Here is a 26111-nt window from a genome sequence, read left to right as displayed (position 1 = left end):
TCTTCCACTTTCCTTGCCAATGCAGAATTGGTCACCATGTTGTCTCCAACTGACTCTCCTGACAACAAGGACATCAACTTTACTAGCCCAAATCTTGTAGGTTGTGATACCAATTTGATGGGGTTTACATAGCCTGCTCAACACTTCCTTAGTTGATGTTGCTCAATTCCACCAACTCACCAAACCTAGTTTCTCTCTAGGCCTCCAAGTCCCTCTCACTCTCTTCTAGGGCTCAGTTTTTTCCCTTTTAGGGTGTTTGCTTCAGGTGTTTTGGTTAGGAACCCTATCAATTCACTGTGCTTCTCTAGTGCTCAATTTTAGCCTCTTAGCCTCAACTTGTCATATTCACCCCCAATTGACATGAGATGTTGTAGAGGTGTATTAGGGTCTTTTAACATGTTTTTGATGCATATGGAGTCCTTTGGTAGTTTGCAACCTTAAGATTTCCTACCGGTTTCACAATCTTGCCCGGAAAAGGGCTACAACGAATTAAGCCAATTAGGCATCCTAGACCGGTTTTTAAGGGCTTGGAGGAAAATGACTCAAAGAACCCCCAAACAAGTTTTGCTTTCCCTAAATGATATACCCATTCCCAATAGATTTTTGTGGTTTTAGGCTTTGGTCTGACTATACAAGGTATGAACCCTAAAATTGAGGGTTTGTAGGGTTTTCAAGGGCTTACACCGGCAGTGAGTAGGCAATTAGAGGTTTTGCTATGAGATGGACTCTTCAAGTCTCCTCCTTGTTGATACAAGTCTATCCCAAATCCATGAACTCCTCCAAATTCAGAAATGGTGATTTGTCTTTCACCTCTGCATTATTCAACACTTCTTCACTTCTTCTTCTCTAACCGGGTTGCTCTTGGACTCGCCTAGGAAGAGGTGCCAGTCATGATCAAACAATTATCCAACACTTGAACCTACATATTTACACTATACAAAAGGTTTCCAAAAATACCCCAACTAGCCATGATGGCAGCACGTGTGGGATTCATGGGGCAACCATATTTACAAATAAAAGACTATTTACAAGCCAAAACTAGCTATTTGTGAATCAAATCACTTCAACATTAGTAAAAAATAATTACAATACTTGAAAATGAAAAGCCTACACTGAAAAACACTATTGAATCTCAATCCAACATTGGATTCATGGATTCAATCCATTAAGCTTTGACAAGAATACAAAATTGACAAAAACAATGTAAAAGTGCAGTCCAAAATCTTGTATTTTGATTATTGCTCTCAAAATCCAAGTACACCAACCTTCAAAAACATGTAGGAGGAGGTTTATATAGTTTTTACATGTTTTGAATCCTTCCATGGTGTTGAGCAATCCCTAAATCCACTGCTAACCAACTTCAGGACATAAATTGTCATGACAACTTTTTGCAACTTTTGCAACTTTGTGTTTTTGACACTTTTGATCTCTCCAACCTAAGAGACCTATACCCAGTCATCACATATGACATTGTAAACATTTATAAGGCTTACTTAATCCCCTCTAAGGCTTTTGTCAATTTTTGACACTTTTGACCAACCAAAAAGGCCAAAATTACTCAAAACACACTAACTACACAAAAATGCAAACCTAGATAAAATGAACTCCACCTAAACCCATATTGCCAAAATAATCACTCTTGGACCCTCTTGGAGTCCTTATTCGCCACTTAATTGGCTAAGGTCAGTACAAGCCAAAATTTGCAAAAACAAGGAAATTGGGACCTAGGTGCTCCTGCACCAGGCAAATTTGAATCCAATTGGTTGGGTCCATATGTCATCACCGTCATCTTTGGGTCTGGGGCATATCAATTAGCAACTTTAGAAGGAGAACCACTAGTAGGTTCATTCAACAACATGCATCTCAAAAAATTTCATACATAAGTTGTGCAGAGCATCAGGCTCATCCAATATCACCAAATACAAAAAAATCAAGAAAATAGTAAAGAAAAAAAAAGCATTCTTCCAAATAGTGAAAACCACTTTGGTGGCGCCTTGGATAAGTATGGTGATGAAAACCTAGCAAATAGGTGCCATTCATAAAGGCTATAGCTCCATTGTCTCTCAGACTTGTTGCAATCACATACATTGCATCCACTCATACATCATTTATACCATGGCTTGTTATTGATATACAATCAAGGTTATTACTTCATGTATCTCGTGTCTCGCATTCATACCGACACTTAACTGGGGGAAATGTTCTTAACCTACCGATGGGAGGGGATTCTCCATTCTTATGATTCATTGAGTTGCTCATTCAAAAATGTCCTAAAATAATACCAAAAACAATCGTAAAATCTCAAATAATACCAAAAACATTTGCACAATATCCTGAAGAAAGCACAAAAATATTCACAACATTCAAAAAATCCAAAGACATGACAAAAACATCAAAATCAATCAAAAACATTGCAAGGTAAATTGTTCCTTGTACATAAACATCACAATATATGTAAAAACAACATTTTGAAGCTCCTTAAACAATGATCACCTATCAAATCAACCAACAAATCACACATTTGTGCACAACCGTCTTCACAAGGATGCATCCTTCCTTATAAACAAGACATGGTAACATTTTCTTTGACAAGAAAATTTTGTTTGGCTGATAGGCACGTGGTCAATTTTTTGTCTTTATATCAGGTACCTACGCTACTCTAGGATATCCATAGGTGATTAGTGTAGCTAGGATGGTTCCTGATATCTTTTTCTTTGTTTGCCATCTGTGGATTGTTCCAATGAAGTTCTGGGGCATATACTAATGGTGTCTGCATGGGAAGTTCACTAAGCTATGTGGTCCTATGCAAAAATACAATCTCAGATCACTATGGCTTACTGACTACAGCGTATACCTCGACCATTTTTACATGAATCAAAATGGAGGGGAACTTTCCTTGTCTATGATGTTTGCTTACAGGTGAAATGCTCAACCTTGGTTTTTGATACCTCGGCCAAGATTGATATTACCATGCTCAATGATGAAAATTAAGCACTGTGAATGAGCCATGGATCACCATTTCATCTCATATGTTTATATTGCATTCTGTTGCATATCACCCATTCATTTGCTCATGCATTGTTCATATATGTTGTCTACATGCAATTAATTCGGGTTTCTATGAGAAAGCTAAGCATGTAAGTATTGTCTTGGGTACAATCACGACGGAGTTCTCTAATACATCACCTCACATCTCCATTCCATGTCTGCATTTTCCAACCAACTTGACATTTATATATCATGTAGGAATGGCATTATCATTTAGTTTCATTTCAATCATTAAGTGCATTTATTTATTCATTAAGTGCATTCATTTTATCATTTAGTTTCATTTCAATCATTAAGTGCATTTATTTATTCATTAAGTGCATTTATTTTATCATTTAGTTTCATTTCAATCATTAAGTGCATTTATTTATTCATTAAGTGCATTCATTTTATCATTTAGTTTCATTGCAATCATTAAGTGCATTCACTATCATTTAGTTGCATTTGAATCATTAAGTGTATTCATTCCTTCATTTAGTTGCATTTTATTCATTCAATACATTCATTTATTCATTTAAGTGCATTCATTTATTCATTAAGTGCATTCATTTATTCATTTAGTTGCATTTCAATCATTAAGTGCATTCAATCCTTTGTTTAGTTGCATTTTAATCATAAAGTACATTCATTTAAAAACATACATGACATTTTTATATCATTTCATTCATTTAGATTCATTAAGTGCATATAAAAAATGCATAGTTTACTCATGTCATCCATATCATTATCTCATCATTTCAACATATACAGTATTATCTATCAAATATCATTATTCATTATCTAATCTCATCATTTAGCACAAATCATCATCATTTTATCACATTCATATCATTACAAAAACATCATACATATATTAACCTGCATCCACGTGTTAGCAAATCATCCATATAATACATATAGAAATCATATCATCAAAATGTACATCTAGAAAGCAAACATATCCATATCATATATCTAGACATAAATCATATCATCATCCTGCATAAAGCAATCATGTCATCACATAGATACATATCATATCATCACCACAAAACTGAGATCTCATCATATATCACATAAAAAAGAACACATGTATCAAAATACAATGATGTCCAAAATATCGGCTACCAAGAGCCATCCAAGTATCAGTATAATAAAAATGTAACAATGCATAGAAGTACTTCAAATGGCACTCTGACCAGATGCCACTCCCCCACCACCCTCACCATCTCGTCGAGGAGGACCCATCACACTACCACTACTCTGACCCCTCTGAGACCGCTCTAATCTCGCCCACCGCATCTGGGAATATCTCATCACTCGCTGACTACTCGGTACCACATGCTCATATAATCCCCACCAATAGTCAATCTTTGCCCCTACTCGCCACATATCCCTCATCATCTCCTTGGTCGGACCCTGTCCCTGCACTCCCACCAAAACTTTCACTCTAACATGTAGCTCCTTCACTCTATCCACTACATCATCTCTCTATTGTACAACTGTAGTCAACTCAGCTCCTCATGCAAAGAGCTGGACATCCCTAGTTGCAATCTTTGCATCTATGTCCTCCAGTTGTACCTCTAACTCTCGAATGTGCGCATTGGCTGCCGTCAGGCGAGTCTACAACTGTAATATCACCAGATCTCATAGGTCTCCCTCTCCCCCACCTACAACTCCCCTTCCCATCTCCATTGTCTCATCACCACCCTCTCCCCCACCTACGGCTCCATGTCCCATCTCCATTGCCTCATCACCACCACCAACATCTCTCCCTCCTACTCTCATTGCTCCCTATATCAGCCGACCCTGTGGCAATCGTAAAGGCTTCCCACCTCTGCCTCTCCTCTGTAACCACCCTCCTCCACCTGCTCCACATCCAAATCCACCTCTCCCACCTCGACCTCCTCCAACTCCCCTACCATCTCTGCCACCCCTGCCTAATCTCCTCCTCCTCCCCTGTCGTGGTGCTCTATCATCCTCAAACGATGGCATGGGCTCTGCGGGATCTGAGATCCATGGAATGAGAGGAGTGACTTGATACTATGTATACTCCTCTATCACCCCCACATCTGCAACCTTTGCTCAGTATGGCCATGTCCTAGCCTGTAATGTCTAAAAATATGCTACCGCCTACTCGTGGGATAATACTGGCCCCCACTAGAACCTCTCTCGTACTACTCTGGCATACTCACCTGAACCTCAAAGCAACCCCTATATATGCCCAAACTATCTCATCACCCACCCTGGAAAATGCCTCTCTACCACATGTGATATCTGTCCAATGAGGAATCTCCCTATGAACACATATGGCATCACCTCTACATCATCCTCCCACTTCTCACACTCCTGGTAGGGGTGCCATATTAATGTATCTAACTCATCCAATGCACGCCGCCAATACTCCAACTTCCCCAGTTGGGGTTGTGTCATCATACCTCCATACATATATACATAGGGTTGGTCAATCGCCCTAAACCTTAGACACACTGGTCTTGATATCGACAAGTGCTCCCATGTCCAGATATGAAGCAAGGTAATCCCTACTCCCAGTGATGAAATCTCATGGTACACAACATCATGAAAATCCCTGTATAAATGTGCCAACACACATGGTCCCCATACATATCGGGTGCCCTCATTGATCATCTGCTCAATCACCTACCCCCAGCCCACTAGAAACCCATGTGACCTCTGATCCGAACATAATAGCCCTCCCACAATGCCCGATACCACTACTGATAATGCCTCATATGAATCCACTACGTCCTCCCATGGAATTGATCCATTAAACACCTCTAAATCTGGATACGAGAATACTCATCGTAGTGTCACCTCGCCTAGTGTCCTGTCATACATCACAAGCTCCCCAATAGTCGGGATATGCAATATCCTCCAGACATCCTCCAATATCACAGTCATCTCTCACATCGCCAAATGAAAGGAGCATTTGTTGCTATGCCATCGCTCGGCAAACGATGTCAGTAATCCGTGATTCGTCTGAATCACGGGTAGGTGCATCATATCCTATAAACCTACTATACATATATAGTCTATCTCCAAATTTGTCAACTAATCTCGCAGGCGCTATGTGGCCAGATGCCTCTCACACATCTGCAAGACCCCTAGGTGATCCTCCTACAAAAACCACAAATCACACAAACACTATCAACAATATTTTCTATGCAACATTGACTCTTACCTCGAATTCATCGGATGATTTTTCAAAGTATCTAAGTCTCATCAGGTCACTCAACTCACCATTGAACCTAGACTACCAACAGGCATTTACATCACTTGCCTAGTCTCAACAGGTTCACTAAGTCTCACAGGTCACTGTTACGCATGCCAAAAGAAAACGTTGCTATCAACTATCCATTTGACATTCAACTTGGGGCAACCAACATAAATCCTTCTACACTTATAGACAAAAGCGCTACAACATTGACAAACACGCCATAACACAATCAACAATGCTATTTCCAACATACAAACGTGCTACCCTGATCAACCGCATTATTTTTTATCTACAAAAGCGATCACCAAAATCAAAAGCACTACATTGCGTGACACATGTGCTATACTAACCTCATTCATTCAACCAGACAAAAGTGCTAAAACTACAAAAACAATAGCGCTATACCTACTATCCCAAAGCGCTATATTGGCAATAGTGCTAAAACCACTTCACAAACACGCCATTGCAGTACAGATGTGCTAATTTAGATGATAGAAGTGCTAAAACATTGTTTTAGTGCCTTTGTCATCCGATATTTTCCCCTAGCTATTAAATGCACTAAATGAACTCAAAAGGCAAAAGTCAGAACTAGACTTACCGGGGGACCATACTTCGTTGACCGTTGGTACCTCTGCATGCACTCCAATCGATGATCGGCAATGGGAAACATCATTTTCGCTCTCCTAAACTGTTGCGCAGGTCACTATCAGAGGCTCTAGATTGCTATGGCCACATATACAAATGAGGATTGTTTTACCCCTTCTCGCCTATATATAGCCTACCACTGCATCACCTTGTGACCATCGTGACCCCTGCATACTTCCGAGGCTTTCTCTTTCGCTGTTTTAACCCCATTTTCCTCCATTCTCTTGCCATTTCCTCTAAATTCATCTACTCTACTGTCCCCTAATTTATTTTTATTTTTTGAGAGATCGCCCAATTTTCTGAAACTTTGTCCCATCTCTCGAGGGGGCATACCTAACCACCAACTTGGTGCATACTAGGGCATGTACTATGCTTATTTTTCTTTGAAACGATGTGATAAACCACACCATCTCAAAGAGGGGAAATGTAAACACCCAAATCTGTCAACTTAATTAAATGAATACTTTTAGTATTTATTTGATTATTTAACCATCGATCAACAATTAATTAATTTAATATTTAAATAATTCATCTTAAACCTCTTCTCCTATTAATTAAATAAATTATTCAATTTATTTTATTTTATTCATTTAACCCTGTTCTGACAATTAATTAAATGAATAAAGCATATTTGTTTAATTAATCTCTCTCACATTTAAATAAATAAATATTTATTTAAATCTATAAAAACACTCCCACTTGCATTCTCCTACAAATGGAAGTTGCACAATTTTAGTTAAAATAAATGAATTTTATTTTAATTAAAATCCCCTTTTATCCTCACCCATTTGCTCACTAACCCCCTTCTAGATTCTTCTAAACCCCCTTCTAGATTCTTCTAAACCCCTTATAGACTCTTCTAACCCCTTCTAATTAGCCTAATCCCCCTCTCTAATCATTTGCACATTCCCAAACAAAGGTCACTTCTCAAAAATGCCTCAAAGTCTTTGAAATGCATTAAAGGCTTTAATTTTTCAACAAGTTAACCCCCAAAGTCTTTCAAAGCCTATATGGCTCTTACATAACCATTAATGGTTAACTCAACCTCCCCACATGGTTAGAGACTTTCTCTCTAACTCAACCCTCATTTAACTCATGGGTCTCTTCAAGCATTCATTGCTTTGACCATGGTTATCTCCATTAACTCTTGCACAAGAGTTTATCCATTGGGTAAAAGCTTTCTCCACTAACTTAAGCCTAACCAAACCCTCCTTGGCTAGCCCTCATGTCTCCTCAGACATTAAATTCTCCTTCTCTCTCCTCTCAAGCCATCTCATGTTGACACTTGTCACATGGATCCCAAAGCCATCATCATGACCCTTCACAAGCCCACTCAATCTTAGCCATTCAATCAACATTTTTCCCTATAAAAGGACCTCATTCCCCAAGCAAAAAAGAAGAAGGAAGAGAGCATTAGAGAATTGTTATTATAGTGAAATTCACATAGACATTAATTAGGAGCTTTCTCATAGCAAACCTTTTACACTTGCATAAGAATTTGTTTTTCATTTACAACCATCTTGAATCTTCATATGGCATCCATGGATAGTGCTAAAATTTGAGAGCTACACTCATTTGAGAGTTGGATAGGAGAGGAACAAGGAAGAGCCAACATCATGAAGCATAGGGGAGGAGTATTAGAGTTGTCTAATTCTTTATTTTCCTATTTGCTTTGTTACTAATCTTTCTTGATATGCATTTGAAATGGATTCATTTTCATGTTATGATTATGGTTGAAAGTTTACTAACATGATTTCTTTATTGTCCACTAATCCCATTTTCATGGCATCACATTCCAACAAAAAATTTATATTGTTAGGTCTCACAGAAGGTTGAATATCTATACTCTTCAAGGCTTCTTGAAGTATTCCATGGTATAAAGGTTAAGTTTGAATTATCTCCCAAAGGGATATATTGGTAGGAGTGGCATGAAGTCATTCAACAAAATCACACTCCTTACCAAGATGTTGAGTGATACAAGGTGCCAGAGGAAGCATTGTTTGAGAAGCAGGAAGAGAAGAAGGAACAATTTGCATAGGATTTAATTGCCTATTGTTTCTTGTGTTGTATGTGTGGGAAACCACATTGTAACTTTATTGATTCGTCTTATCTCATTGATTGATTTGGTTTGCATAATCAAAAGGATTTCTACCACCTTTAACAACAATCACCGATTTATTTTCAGGTGAGGGACAATATAACAAATATGCACAACAACCTTAAGCTTCTCGGGTTTTTTTTTTAACTAGTCACATGCATCATGTTGATCAATTTTGGGTAAAAGGATGGTTTAGGAGTTGTAGAGGATGATCAAATAAAGATGAATTCATCAAGGGCTCCATCTAACATATCAAAGTCATCACTACTATATGGCTCATTGAAGGCATGGAAGTCTTGCAAAAAGAGATCTGACATTGTTGAATCACATTCTTCGAGAGAGGAATTGGTTTTCTAATCTAGGAAAAACCTTGTGCTAACTATTTCGATGAAATGTTGTAATCTTATGAAACAAATCATTCAAAATGTAAATGTAATATAAACACACACAATGAAAGACAAAAGAAAAAGATTTTTTTTTTCTTTTATGAAATGAAATAGGAAAATGAACATTCAAATTAGAAAATGATTCAAGCATGTCAAATTCACCAAAATGTTTTTGTGGTAAAAGGGATCAACTCAATTAAGGCTAAACCCTTTATCATTAAACATTGGAATACAAACCACTAAAGTAGGGAATATGCTTGACCAACTCTTATCCAAAAAGAGCTAAGCAACCTTTGGGTTCTATTCCTTTGTTGCTCTAAAAAATTGTTTGTTTGATTCAAAATGTAAACTAACTAGGTCCTAAGCATGCATTCAAATGAACATAAAAACCAATGAAACTGTCTAATACAAAAACTGAAAATATAGAATAGATACATAATTAAATAAAGACTCAAAAATGTACCTATACCTAAAAGCAGAGCTGAAACTAGGTGGACATTATGGCTAGGTGCCCTGGTCTGACTGATGAATCACTAAGCACTGAGACTAGATCTAGAACTCTGAGACTGAATACTTCTTTCTTGTTAAATCTAAGTTTGAGATAGGAGGACTAGGTTGCTATGAACCCTAGTCCTGGTGGACAGAGGTGCTAGGAACCCTAGTCCAAGTGTTTTTAAATGAAATTTATAGATGTTCTCTATCTTTGAGTCGTAGGCACTTTCTTGTCATCAGTCTTTAACACGAACCTGTAGCTAAAGCTACAAAACAAAGTGAAGATGTGGTTGTGGCTATATAGGGGTTTACCTCAATCAAGCCCCTATTTTGGTGATTTCCACCTCCACAAATAGCCATGTTGAATCTAAAAATAGCATGTGTGCTCTAAATCTTAAGTGTTTCTAAGATTGTAACAAGCTAAGATGCATAAATGTAAGCTAGAGTCCTACTCAAGTGTATTAGTGTATACTCAAAATAAAATAAATCAAATGTGAAACATGAATGAACTCAAGAATGCATGAATCACATAACTTAGTAATAAAACTTAGATCTGAAGCTTAATTACAAAAATGTGAGAATAACATGAAATCATACCCAACATCTTAGGGAGAGGTACAAGCCAATCATCAGTTGATGACTCCCTATCATCCTCCAACATCCCTTGAAGCTTCCATCATGATGAATCAATGTGAATGAAGACTTGACATTGTTTATTTATCCTTGAATAAAAATTATAGATCTAGAACTTCACATAAGGCAATAATTTACATCATAAGGATATCTCCAACTTGCATATCATAATTGAGGAAAGTAACTTGCTTATATATGAAATTTTAACTTTAAATTGATAAAAGAACAACTTAAAATAATTATGGTTTTGCATTAGGGATAGATTTGGAAAAGCCAAGACTAACATATTATCCTCCTGAAACTATGTTTTTAGGGTTGCAAGATAACATGGTTATGATATTTAAGTGTGGGGAAAAGTGTTTTTAAATTTAAAATTGGATAGTCATATAAAATTTAAATGATAAATATAAAGGGCACACCTAAAATTAGGACCCAAATTAGAGTTTGATGATGTTTTAAATCAAGAAAGGTTTCATATTTTTGAGTTAAATATTAATTTAATGTTATAAAAGGTCCTATGATGCATAGAGGAGTTAGAAACACTAAAATGAGTGGTAGGAAAGTGTGAAATCGCACTCCATAATTAAATGAGTATAATTTAGGACACTACAATAAGTAATGCTTAAACATGACAATTAAAAAACATAAGTAGTCTAACTCAAGATGGTCGCCAATGACCCCACCAAAAAATTATTGTGCTTAGAACAAACTATAATACCCATCCACTAGTCAATTGAGTGACCAAATATTTTGCAATACCTAACTCTAAAGAAACTCAAAAGATTTATACACATTAATAGAGTGCACACAAAAGACTTCAAATCAACAACACAATATAGGTGAATTTAGAACCAAAATAAGCCTCCCTAACTAACAATATATATAATGTGGGTTTCATTTGCAACTTGAGAACCTGCATAGTGACAACAAGGTTGGGGAGTACAAACTAACCCCTTTTTTATTTGCAACTTGAGAACCTACATAGTGACAATGAGATTGGGGAGAACAAACTAACACGTCCCACCCCTACTACCACATGACTCCTATTGGAAAGTCTTAACCACCTACTCCAATTAATCAACCTATTATTCCTTCAACTTTGAGTCTACTTATCTACTCATGTGGAGGTTTTTCGATGCTCGGTCACTCTATCTCAAAATTCCATTGCTCTTGCTATGCTAATAGATGGTACTTTTTGAACTTTTGTAAAAGGGTTTAAAAAAAATCTTCCCAAATCTATCTAATTCTCATACTATAGTGAAGGGATAGGAGATTGAATAAGGTTGAGTTTGACATTATTTGACTTTGATCCCAAGGATCCATGTTGGTTTTTATCTTTATTTATGGTTGTTCATGGTAGCTTGGCTCCAATTATATCTCTTTGTTTTAATCAGTTGTTTGGTTATCCCCATATCTTATATTACTTGTTCTATTTTCATGTTGACTAATTAATTATACAGGAGTTTGAGACCTTTCAAAACCCACATTTATCAATACCATAACAAACAATTAGAAAATAAATGTTCTTTGTGTAACATTGTGCAAAAAATATCCAACATTCTTATATTTACAAATCAAAAGGATTTTGCATAAGTCTCCACTCCTTTATAAAAACTACGTCCATCCCCTTTCCTATTCAAGTTAAAATCCTTGTTTGCTCACAAGAACCCTCTAATTGAATTCTAACTTTATATTTAATAATTTAGCATAATATTTGTTTGCCAAAATATTGTATTATTAAAAACCACTTCTATGACACACAATTACATTTCGATTATTTATATTTATCTATTTTAAAAAACTAATAGAAACAAGTGCCACGTAGTGGCGAGTACTTGCCTTTATAGTATTGTAATAAAAATATTTGTTGTAATTCTTAATTATTATAATTTTAAATTATTGTTTTTTTTAAATTATATTCTTTTGATTATATTTAAATGCAATATTAACTATAACTCTCACTTCAATAAAAAAATATTAATAATTATAATTAATATAAACATTGGCCTATTAATGGGTCTCTCGAGGTTGATCTGGATACCAAAGGGAAGGAAGTTGTTGGTTGGATGAAATCAGATGTAGGATAGGTGAAAGTCAACTTTGATGGGGCATCAAGAGGGAATTTAGGCCGTTTAGGTGTAGGCATTGTGGCAAGAGATTGAAACATAAAAATTTTGGCAATTGGAACTAAAAGATTGAAGGAAGGTACAAACAATGAAGTCGAAATGCAAGTGAATTTATTAGCAGTCAAGATTGCCAATAAATTATTCGTCTCACAATTGGATTTGGAGGATGATTCTCTAATTGTTATTATTGTCATAATCAGGGGTGAAATTCAAATGTGGAAATTAAATAAAAATGTTAAAATTATAAGAGAAATTTTAATAACTTTAAGGATTTTAAAATTACTTATGTGTTGAGAAATGGAAATATGGTGGCAGACAAGTTGTCAAAGTGAGACTTGTTATTAATGGAGGAGAAAACAAACTTTTATTGGTAGGATCTCTAATAGATCCAACTTGATTAATAGTGATGGGTTGTATGCTACCAATTGCAATAACCATAATGGAAAGTTGTGTTGTTTAAATGTGATGGGATGGGCATTCTGTTTTAAATGCATTTTGGCCTTTTTTATCCCACAACTATTTGAAATTGGTGTAAGGTGTCATGCAAAGGTTTGGTGACCAAAATTTGTAGGATGGAGGTGAATTTTATCTTGGTTACTACTAAGTAGCAATTGGCGTTTTTGGGTCTAATATTGGATAAGACTACAAAGCATTTCCAAGCATGATGATCCTTTGTTTGTGAAAATTTTGCACATCTTGATTGGAGAAGAATTTATGAGAAGAGGGCACTAATATTGAACTAATATTGATATTGTTTCACTACTAGTGGCATGGGGGTTGGAACTAGAAATCAAGGAGGATGTTTAGTGGGTCCTAAAGGAATGTGCGGATGAGGAGTGGACTTTTGGTTTGAGGTTGATTCTAGAGTGGGCATGTCTGGGTGAAGTTTTTATGGCACCGAAGGGCCACTGGTTGAAAATTGGATCGTAATCCACTGCTTCAACCTGAGTTGAGTGTATAGATGAAAGGAAATTTGAAGCCCATATTAGCTAGAGGCTTTGAAAGATTATCTCCATCTATGAAGACTGGAATGTGTATGTGTGAAAAAGTGGAATAAGTATTTGCAAGCTGTAAGACACAACACTTCAATTAAGTCATTAAATGTATGGTTAGACATATATAAGCATGAATAATAAAACCATAACAAATCGACCAATTTCCTACTAAAAGATGCAAGTATAGACTTGCTCTCAAATTTGTATAAGCAATACTAGTGACTAGACTACACCAAGATGAAGGATTTAATCTATATGAACATGATATTAAGCTAAATGGATGCAAGATTATGCTAGATGGATGAATAATAAGCTATATGAATTCAAGCAATCATAATTGAACTAAATATGCAAAAATCTAAACTAAGATGCAATAATCTCAAAAAGAAAGCACAATATCTTCAATCACTCCAGAGCAAAAACTGTATAATAACAATAAATCTCCAAGGTGTTTTGAATGAGAGATGAAGGCTGAATTTATAGAGAATCACAAGAGAGACCAACGGTCAAGATCGATTAGCAACGAGTGATTGAGATTATTCAAGAAAAGGCACAATTTAGGATAATTGAAATAATTAAAAGATCAGATTCAGTTAACCTTAAGATAGATTCTAATTATAGCTTGATTGAAATGCATTCAGATTATAAGTTTACGTTTGCATTGGAGATAAAATTCAATTAATTCCATGCACTTGAGATGAGCTTAGAGTGTCGCACTTGTAATGCGATGGTCATCGGTTCGAAAATAGGTAATTTCATGCCTATTTCTTTGATTTATTCAAGAAAAAAGTATTTTCAATGCAAATGAACTTCTTTTCTCAAAAGCTTTGAGTTCCAATTTAGAGAATATTAATAATTCATTTTAATTGCTTTTCTGATTTCAAGTTATCTCAATTTAGAAGAAGAAATTATATCTCAAGTTTGATTTATCTCTCAATTCAATTCTTTTATTTTATTTTCAATCTAACTCTTCCTTTGTGATTAATTCCTCTTTTGTAATAAATTAATTCCTTTTTTATTATTAATGGAAAATTTATTAATTAATTAAATATGCTAGGATATTTGATAAATTAAATAGGATAATTGATCAAAATGATTTTCTTTGAATGATTCAATTAATTAAATAAATATTTAATTAATATAGAATAATTCACTTGCCATGTGACATTTGTTGATTGAAGAATTAATTAATTGTGTGCTCAAAGTTGATTTAATTGCCTTTGGTTAGGACCTTGGTGATGTTGTCGAGATTAGGGGCCCATGGTTTAGATGACCATTTTTAGGGTATTACATTTTCCCCTCTTTGAATTAATGTGCGAGCAGCACGTTGGTTCAAAGAACATGTTGATGTCAAGGAGATACCAATCCTCAACTTGATTGATCACAAACCAGATCAAGACCAAGGTGTTTAGCTTGATTTGAAGCGATGAAGCTGAACAGAGTTGATTAAAGCGAAACTGATCCCGAACTTGATTGAACTAGGACTGATGAAGAGCAAAGATACCGAACTTGAACTTGATTGATCAAGAAGCAGATCTTACTGATCTAGAACTTGATTGAACTAGACACAGTGAGCGAAGATAAAACTAACCTTGAACTTGATGGATCAAGACACAATGAGCAAAGATAAACTGTCCAGCTTGATTTAATGTGATAAAACTGAACACTTGCTTAGATTGAGCGTGTGATCAAAGATACTCTTTAAACTTTTGATTGAATTTAAACTAATAATCATCTTGATGAAAAGTGATGAAACTAATTAACGTTAAGAGACTGATTCAGATGAAGACAAATATCAGCTTAATTTAAAGCGATGAAACTGATATTCCCCTAGCGATTGATTCGATCCAGATGACCGAGAGATCTCAACTTGATATGAAGCGATGAAGCTGAGATGCCCCTAGTGATAAGAATTTGTTTGATTTTCTTTAGTTGAAAAGATTTTCGCTCGACTCTTGATGAAGATCTGAAAATTTTCTCGGCATTGGAGATGTGAGGTCATGAGTATGCCACCTCAGGAGCGAAATCGAAAGATAGCGAGGGTACATGATTTTAGGCAATTGTTGGTGATGATAATGACTTGAGCACAAAGATTGAATCAGACGATCATTTTAAGATTTAGCGATGATTGTTCTGATTAATTAGAAAAACAGGTTTTAAGGACCTGAGACCTTTTACATAAAGATCAAAAGATAGATCAACAAAGATAAACTTGTGTGTGTGAAAAAGTGGTCTGTAAGCTGCAAGAACAACACTTCAATTAAGTCATTATATGCATGGTTAATAATCAATAATCAATAAGTAAAAAAACCATAACAAAGCGACTAATTGCCTTCTAAAAGATGCGAGTATAAGATTGCTCTCAGATTGTTATAAGCAATACCAGTGACTAGACTACACCAAGATGAAGGATTTAATCTATATGATATTAACTATATGGATGCAAGATGGATGAATAATTCAAGCAAACAATCAATTCAAGCAATAATGGATGTAAAATGGATGCAAATAATCTAAAAAGCACAATAATCTTCAATGACTCTAGAGTGAAATTAGCGTGATAATAATCATCAAGTGTGTTCTCAAAAATCTCTGGGGTAAATTGGAATGAGAGCTGAAGAATGAATTTATAGAGAATTACCAAGAGAAAAGTTCAATTTAGAATTAATTGAAAATAATTGAGAAATCAAGTTTAGTTAACCTTGAGATAGATTCCAATTATAGTTTAATTGAAATGCATTCAAATTAGAAGTCCAAGTTGCATTGGAAATAATAATAAATTAATTCCATGCATTTGTGATAAAAATAGATAATTCTTTTATTTATTCAAGAAAAGAGTCTTTTCAATGCAACTGAACTTCTTTTTCTGAAAAGCTTTGAGTTCCAATTTTAGAGAATAATTCAATAATTCAATAAAATTGCTTTTCTGAATTCAAGTTCTAAATTTAGAAAAAGAAATAATATCTCAAGTTTGATTTCTCTCAATTCAATTCTTTTTGTTTAATTTCAATTCAAATCTTGTTTTGTAATTAATTCCTCTTTTGTAATAAATTAATTCCTTTTGTATGATTAAATGGCAATTTTATTAATTAATTAAATATGCAAGGATATTTAATAAATTAAAATAGGATAATTGATCAAAATCATGTTCTTGGAAATGATTCGATTAATTAAATGAATATTTAATTAATATTGAGTAATTGATTTGCCATGTGATATTTGATGATTAAAGAATTAATAATGTGCTCAAGGTTGACTTAATTTCCTTTGGTTAGGACCTTGGTGATGTTGTCGAGATTAGGGGCCCATGGTTTAGATGACCATTTTTAGGGTATTACATTTGCCCCTCTTTGAATTAATGTGCAAGCAGCGCGTTGGTTCAAAGAATGTGTGATATCTAGGAGACGTCAGTTTTTTAACTTGAATGATCACGAACTAGATGAAGAGCAAGGTGTTTAGCTTGATTCGAAGCAACAAAGTTGAATGAAGTTTGATTAAAGTGATACCATTCCCGAAATTTATTGAGTTGAGGAATGATAGAAACAAAGATACCGAACTTGAACTTGATTGATCAAGAAGCGGATCTTACTGATCTAGAACTTGATTGAACTTAGATGCAGTGAGTGATGATAAAAATTGATCTTGAACTTGAATGATCAAGATACGATGAAGATAAACTGTTCTGCTTGATCAAGAAACAAATACTGAACACCTACTTAAATTGAGTGTGATCAAAGAATACTCTTTAAACTTTTGATTGAGTTTAAACGAATAATCAGTTTGATTTGAAGTGATGAAACTGATTAACGTTAAGAGATTGATTCAGATGAAAGACAAATATCAACTTGATTTGAAGCGATGAAACTGATATGCCCCTAGCGATTGATTCGATTCAGATGATCGAGAGATCTCAACTTGATGTGAAGCGATGAAGCTGAGATGCCCCTTAGCAAATAAGAATTGATTTTCTTTAGTTGAAAAGATTTTACTCAACTTTTGAAGAAGATTTGAAAAAAATTCTCGATTTGTGAGATGTGAGGTCATAAGGTCGTGAGTATGCCCCCTCGGGAGCGAAATCGAAAGATAGTGAGGGTACTTGATCATAGGCAATTGTGTTGCGAAAATAAGTCATTTGAGCATAAATTGATTCAGAGGAATATTTGAAAAATTCAACGTTGATTGATGAGTTAAGTGCAGAGTTGATCGTAATGTTGATGTGTAGAATTGAAATTGATATTCAGCGTCGAAATTGAGCGCAATTGGAAGAAAGAATGAGTATTTGATGAAAAGAGCGCTAAGCGGTCCAAATTGTGAAATTGACTAGCAAAATGATATCAAATTTTGATTTCGATCCCGAAAAGGGAATCAGAACGGTCAAATTAGCTAAGGGTACAATTTTCATGTCCATTGGAGCAAGTTGAAAAATTAGGTTTTTAGCTATATATGGGAGAAAGTGTCATTTTCAAATCATTTTAACCCTGCAAGTTTGAAAATTCAAAAAAGCCTTCTGCGAAGAAAATGGTGGTCCCTACTCATCAGCATCGATTCGAGCGCCAGAGATGTCATAATCGACCCCAAAACTATGAGCCAACGGTAAGTGATCGATCTTAAGCCTCTTTATGTTTTCAATTTTGAATTTTTTTTGCTCATTTTTCAAGTTTTTCGCATGTGTGGGGTCGGGTTTCACATTTTATCATGCGAGACAGGACTCTGTCTTGTATGAGTAACTGGTAAAATTTCTTTTGTCATTTAGGTTCATTAGAATTGTCATTCAGGACACACCCTCGTATCGTACGACAGGTCTGTTAAAAGACCATTTTGTCGTGTGAAAGCCAATAGTATGTCGTTTGGGGTTGTTTTGTCATGCGAAAGCCACTCCTGACTCGTACGAGATTCTGTCTCTCTAAGTTTTGTCGTTCAGGAGATAGTGAGCATTTTTGAAGGTCCAAACGTGAAATTTTGATTTTGCATTTGACTTAGTTGGATTTACGTGATGTTTTACTTCTCTTGTAGGCTCATTTGGAATGTTTTTTGATGCTTCGTTGTTGGGTTTTTGTAGGTTCGATTACCTCCTATGTTGTTTAGATGCGTTTATCCTCCTACTATGACATTAGTTTGACATTTATCTGAGGTTGAGCAGGCTCATATTGACTTGTGCGGCTTGACTCAGCTATTGAGATTACCTGATATCTATGTGAATCACGGAATGCTCACGGCATTGTTAGAGCGTTTCCATTCAGAGCATAACACGTTTCATCTGTTGGTGGGGGAGTTGACTATCACTCCTGAGGATGTATATAGGATCCTCTGTATCCCTTTTGTTGGGGATAAGGTGGATTATGATTCAGGGCACCTTCCAGGATTACAGGCAGTGAGACATGTCTTCAGTGATCCTGACATTTTGACTCGTTCCATTAATTGGGACATATTGATGAGAAGGTACAGCGAGGAGTTTCCTCTACCATGTGTTCTAGCAGGATTCATAGGTTGTTTTCTGATGCCAGACAGAGGGCAGCAGGGTTTCCACTGCGGATGGGGTCGGATGCTAGAGAGATTGATAGAGACCCCTCAGAGACTTGGTTGGGGTTTGTGTTTATTGGCCCACATGTATCGAGAGATGCATGAGATTGTGTATAGAGATGGGTAGAGCATGGCCGCTGGTGTATATATTTTGCAGGTGTGGGCTTGGGAGCACCTTCCCGTTTGTCAGCCCATAGTAGATGATAGTAGAGAGCTCGGGTAGCCGATTATATATAGGTATGTTGGATACATTATGCAGCCCCATCCGGGCAAGACAGATTTTTGGAGATGACAGCTAGATGACCTGATAGCCATTCTATGGAGATCATACAGAGGCTTAGAGTCATGGGATGACTGGCGGATGGTTCGCAGGGACCTTTTTATCACACATCCTCTTATTGGGAGATCACAGACCATTATGGAGTGGTTCGTTGTATCACGGGTAATGAGGTAGTATGGCCGGCCTCAGGGGATCTCGTAGGAGTTTACAACGTATGTGTGTTACGCAGATGAGGAGAGACAGGGATGGTCTCCACAGTTGTACTATGCTTTGGTGATGCAGGAGCTGACTAGTTTACATCACCTAAGGTGGGATTATATGGATGATGTGGTGGATGAGGGGGTATTGCCCTAGTATATAGATTGGTTTCAGTAGCATTCGTTCCCTCGATTCACAGATCCAACAAAGCAGGCTCCTCATATTGAGGATGTTGAGGATGATGCCCCTGCACTGGCACAGGGACAGGGACAGGGCCACAGGTAGGGACAGGCACAGAGAGCTGAGGCTCCACAGCGAAGTGCTAGTGATCCTGGTGCTAGCAGCAACAGGGTGCCAGCTAATGTTGGATAGTAGAGGGGTGAGGGCGGATCCCTAGGGCATGTAGGAGTGAGATTGGGTGGGACTGAGGAGGAGTGAAAAGCTCCAAGACAGGTCCGGCAGTGGCGGGATGAGAAGGGTGTACCTACAGGTGGAGATGGGGGTGGAGAGCCTCTGAGAGAGTAGGGGACTGATGCAGAGCGGTCGATGAGAGTACGTCTTGCAGAGCTGCAGTCATAGTTGACAATGGCTCAGACTCAGCTGGCGGAGCGAGACCGACAGCTTGCCAAGGTGAGGGTCGAGCGTGATCGCCAGATCGCATCATTGATGGTAGAGTCGAGAGTAGAGATAAAGGCTTTACGACAGGAGGTCCTTCTCCAGTAGTAGGGCAACCTACTATGCGGCAGCATATAGTGTCGCAGTTCTTGTTGCACAGCAGGTGATACCCTACTCATAGTATATGGCACGATCAGAGGGAGCTTGTCACCTCGTCAGGATCCCAGGAATTAGGCTCCTCCTCCTCCACCAAGAGATGAGGGAGAGGGTGATAGCTAGATTATTTATTTTTGTAGCTCAGATATTTTTTTGTAGACACACCCATTTTTTTTAGCCTATACGATTCTTGCTTCGATGGGAGTTTGTATATGTCATTCGACATCATTTTGTACTCTTATACTTGAAATGATATATATATGAGATCCAATTTGAATTCATCATACTTGTGTTGATTTGTTTATGAGATGTCTTTTATAGGCTTTATTCTATATGTATGCATTTCTTTTCAATATGAATGTATGTAATGCAAATGATTATAGATGTCTATTTTTGGTTCTTTTCATATGCAAATAAATGAATGTGTAATGAGTAATATGAGTAATGTAATGTTTTCATTTTTCTATGCAATAAGATGAATACAAATGAGTAATAATGAAATGTATGAAGCTATATTAAATGTTATGTATGCAGCTAACATCTCAAAACACAAGTACTCGATCGAAGAAATGATGATAAATAGACCACTTAGCGTAAGAAATGATGATGCTTTTAGCTCTCATTCAGAAGATAAAGAGATTATTATCATACCAAAATCACTCTAAATTCACAAAAATTCAGAATGATATGCAAAATGCATCCTAAACCTAGTCACTGGATTTAAAATACTTAAGATTCATCACTGAGCATAACAAACACAACAGGCAGGTTAGAGTTCCTTTCTTTTCTAATGTGCAATATTTATTACTTTTTCCGCAATGACCCTTTTTTTGTTCATATCCTTGGACAGATTTCATAGGAACCCGAATTGCATCATAAAGAAATTCCCTCAAAACAGACAAAGAAATGATATGGACCTCCCTGTAGCATACAAATAAGCGAAGTCGATGTATGTGAGGCAATTTCACCTTATTGTGAAGGCTCTTATCATAGACACCCAGCTAATTTATATGTTTCTAGATCATTGGGATCATTCCTACAAGCAGAAAACAAAGAAAATATTATGCCCCCAATCCTTGCTCCTCTTAGTCACAATAGACTTCCTCAAGTTACTCAGAGGGATAATAATCGAAAATGAATATAAAAGATAGCACACAAAGAAAATTTTCATTCATAGCTCAAATTGTTTAGTGATTGTTTTCTGTTATGTTGTTTTGCTTGTTTACTCAGTGATAAAAACTCTTTGGTAGTTAGGAGACAGGTGACTGACTCAGAGTGGATGACTAGGTTTCACTGACAGAAAGATGACTTGTTTGACCCACTTAGGATATGTAAATTGCTCTGTCAAGTAACCTAAAGACTAGGATGCTGATCAGTTTCAAGTCATGAGGGTTTCAACGAACCAGTATGTCACAAAAGTGACTGAAAATATGTACAAGCAAAAGCAAAAGATGCATGAAAGCAGGAAATGCCAACGTTGCGTTGATAGATGGAGCGCTTGAGTACAAGAGGCGCCTATTTGCCAGGTTTTCACTTGCTTGGCAGAGATTCAATTTATTTTTTTTACCAAGATGCCTGTTTACCAGGTTTTCACCAGGGCATTTTCTCTCTTTATATTTTTTTCTTTTTTTCTTTTAATGATTTTTCTTTTTTTTTTTGTATTTTTTTTATTTTTCCATTTTTTTTATTTTTTTAAAGACTTTTTCTAGTTGTACAAGTTGGTGGCATAGAGAATGCTAAGTGAAGAATTTCTTCAAGTGGATGGTGTTAATCGGTTCACGGAGCTATTCTCCTTTCGAGTTTGAGAGTTGATAGGCACCAGAGCCGAATACTGCAGTAACAATGTAGGGACCCAGCCAATTGGGTTCAAACTTCCCTTTATTATCGCGAAATTGTTGATTTTTTGGATTTTCTCTCAAAACTAGGTCACCAACCTAAAATTCTCTTTGTCTAACTTTCTTGTTATATCCTTCGGACATTCTCTTCTGATATACTCTGAGATGATCAAACGCCACTTGCCAACACTCATCCAGCAATTCGAGTTCTTGCAATCTAGATATTCTATGATCTTCATCTGTAACAAGACCTTGCAAAGAGACTCTTAGAGATGGTATTTCTACTTCAATAGGTAGTACTGCTTCGGACCCAAACACCAAAGAGAAAGGTGTAGCCCCAGTAGGTGTTCTGATACTTGTTCTGTAAGCCCATAGTTCAGGACTGAGCTGCAGATGTCAATCCTTCCCAGATTTGTTCATTGTTCTATGCAAGATAGTCAATAGTTTTTGTTAGACACCTTAGCTTGTCCATTACCTTGAGGGTAGTATACCAATGACCAGTGTTGCTTTATTTTGAATTTCTCACAAAGCTCATCCAGATATTTATTCTTAAATTGTCCTCCATTATCAGTCACGATGGACGAAGGTATCCCATACCTGCAGATGATATAGTTCAGGATGAACAAGATGACTTGTTTACCAATTGCTTTGATGAGCGAAACCACCTCTACCCACTTGGTGAAATACTCAATGGTAGTTATGATGAATTTATGTCTATTGGATGAAGCAGGATATATCTGACCAATGAGATCAAAGGCCCATTACTGAAAAGGCTAGTGTGTTATAAATGGTATGAGGTCCCTTGACGGGGCATGTATGAGATTTCCATGAAGCTGACATTTCTCACAAGTCTTAGCAAATTGGATGGCATCTTTTTCCATGTCTGGCCAATAGTATCCAACCCGTAGTAGTTTCTGAGCTAAAGTAAGGCCATTCGAATGAGATCCACAAATACCTTTATGGACTTCTGATAATGCACGTTAGATTCTTCAATTTCTAGACATCTAAGCAATGTACCGTTCAAACCTCGTCTAAATAAATCATTAGCTATGATAACATACCGTGAAGTGTTTTGAGTTAAGTTTCTTGTCTCATTTCGGGTAAAATTTCCAGGGATAATTTGGTCTTCTAGATAGGAATAGATGTGGTTGTATCGGGATGAGTCATGTCCAATAATAGAATAGACTATTTGGGTCTTAGGAGAATCATAAGCAGGGTAATATAACTCTTCCACCAGGAAATCAAAGCGAAAATTGGACTCCTATAGCTCAGGTATAGATGTCAAGGTAGCCATAGCATCTGCCGCTCTGCTTGTAAATCTAGGAATCTGTTGGAATGATACAAAAGCAAAATACTTCTTAAGATCATCAACCATTCTCTTGTAAGGCATCAGTTTCTCATCTCGAGTCTGATATGTATCATTGATTTGATTAACCACCAGCTGAGAATCTCCATAGATATACAATTCTTCAACCTTCCATTCAATAGCTAGTTTTATCACATTCACCAAAGCTTCATATTCTGCAATGTTGTTTGTATAAGGGAATAGAATCTTATAAGACTTTGGGATTGAATACTTCTAAGGAGTAATGAATAATATGCTGGCACCTGAACCATTTTGAGTAAAGGGCCCATCAAAGAACATTTTCCAAGGTTGTTGAGTAAGGTGCATTATAGATTCATCTGGAAACTTTATGTGTAGCAGTTGAGTGTTTTCAAGCAGAGCTTCAGCAAGTTGTTCAGCAATTACCTATCCTTTTATGGCTTTGCGTTCCACATATTCAATGTCAAACTCTATAAGGATCATGACCCATTTTGCCAATCTTCCTATAAGTGTTGCTTTATTAAGAAGATACTTGAGTGGATCTATTTTGGCCACTAGCTTGATTGAATTTTCTAGCATGTAGTGTCTCAGTTTTTGTGATGCAAAGACTAACGCCAACCATGCTTTTTCTATTATAGTGTAGTTCATTTCATAAGACACCAATGTCCTACTGATGTAATAAATAGCTCATTCCTTTTTGTTGTCATCATGTTGCGCCAGAAGTGCCCCCAGTGATGAATCAATTGTTGATATATATAAGATTAATGGTTTACCCTGAATCGGTGGCATCAATATCGGTGGATTTGATAGGTACTCTTTTATCTGCTGAAGATGTTGTTCACACTACTGATCCCAGTTGTATATTATTCCTTTTCTAAATACCTTTGTGAAAGGTCGAGCTTTGTCTGCTAGCTGAGAAATGAATCTTCTAATGGATTGGAGACATCCCTGTAGACTTCTCATTTGACTGATGTTCTTCAGAGGTGGCATTTCCATTATAGCTTGAACCTTCTCAGGATCAACCTCGATTCCCTTCTTTGAAATAATATAGCCAAGTAGTTTACCAGATGTCACTCCGAACACACACTTCTTTGGATTTAATCGGAGTTGGAACTTTTCCATTATGTCGAGTATAGGACCTAACTCTTGAATATGCATTGATCTTTTCATAGTCTTCACTAAGGTGTCATTGACATAATCTTCCATATTCTTATGCATCATATAATGAAAAATAGTTGTAACTGCTCTTTGATAGGTTGCTCCTGCATTTTTTAGCCCAAATGGCATGACGTTCTAGCAAAAGGTTCCCCATGCATAGATGAAAGTTGTCTTTTCTTGATCTCCAAGAGCTATTTTGATTTGATTGTATCCAGAGAATCTATGCATTAGTGAGTACATTTCATACCCAGCAGTCATGTCGACTATCATATCAATATTTGGTAATGGAAAGTCATCCTTCGGACATGCTTTGTTAAGATCTCTAAAATTAGTACAAACTCTGATAGACTTGTCTGCCTTTGACACAGGTACTATGTTTGAAATCCATTCGGCATAATCTATAGCTCTAATGAATCCAGCTTTGACCAGTTTTTCTAGTTCAGCCTTGACTAATAGTGCTACATGCGGGTGCATCTTACGGAGTTTTTGCTTAACTGGTTTTACTCCTGGTGTAATTGAAAGATGGTGCATAATGAGATCAGGATCCAAGCCTGGCATATCAGAGTACGTCCATGCAAAGTTTATTTTCTTTTCTAAGAATAGCTAAGTGAACTCCTTCAATTCTTCTGCCGATAGTGATTGAGCTACATGAATGATGTGTGGTGTCTCTTGACTCCCAATGTTCACTGGTTGAGTTGGCTCAACCAATATGGAGGACCTTTCTTGGAAATGACTTGGCAGTATATCAAGTATCTCACCGTCAGGCGCCTCAGAGAGGTTTTCACCTTTAGGTACGTCCTTTATTTTCTCTTTTTTAGATTCTGACACTGCCACAATGTGGTTTTCGCCATCAGATCTTTTATTTTTATTTTTCTTGTTTTTGCAACTAAGATACTTGATAGCCGCTTCAATCATATTTTCACTCTGTTCACTAGTGGAAGAGTTTATAGGTTCAACCGCATTGAGATAATAGGCTAACGTATAGTCATTGGCAAAAGTAGGTATATTCATGGGCTGGTTTTGTAAAGTACAGTCAATCAATTCGAGATGTACTAAGGATAAATCTTGGATAGGTTCAAGAGAGTTCACGGTATTGTTATCACAGTCGCGGATCGAAAAGTCAAGTTCCAGAATGATACCTTGCGTAAGTGTCTCCAGACCAAGAAGAGTCAGATCATGATTATTAAAGTTCATGTTAATATTCAGTTGATCTAATCCGATAGACATACTTGTAACATCGTTCACTATGCTAGACTGGACGTCATATCGTGGTTTAAAAGCAATAAGACCACTAGACAGATTTTCATTGTTTGTATCAAATGATTTAGAATTTGAGGTTGAATAGATATCATCTTGAATAAGACTATCATCAGAGTCGTCAAAGT

The 26111-nt window shown here is 36.5% G+C and overlaps 1 protein-coding gene across 1 annotated transcript in view; it reads right to left on the bottom strand.

Moving 5' to 3' along the window:
• Window positions 1–4821: 4821 nt before the first annotated feature.
• The window catches only part of LOC131858415 (uncharacterized), a 28979-nt gene continuing 7689 nt past the window's right edge, over window positions 4822–26111 (bottom strand). Inside the window, exon 2 of the mRNA XM_059211649.1 lies at window positions 4822–5036. Coding sequence (XP_059067632.1) covers window positions 4822–5036 — 215 coding nt within the window. The remainder of the gene's footprint in view (window positions 5037–26111) is intronic.

The sequence above is a fragment of the Cryptomeria japonica genome, chromosome 9, assembly GCF_030272615.1.
Source record: "Cryptomeria japonica chromosome 9, Sugi_1.0, whole genome shotgun sequence".
Classification (NCBI taxonomy): Eukaryota; Viridiplantae; Streptophyta; class Pinopsida; order Cupressales; family Cupressaceae; genus Cryptomeria; species Cryptomeria japonica.
Note: the sequence above shows the minus strand (reverse complement) of the source record. Positions and strands in the feature narration are given on the sequence as shown.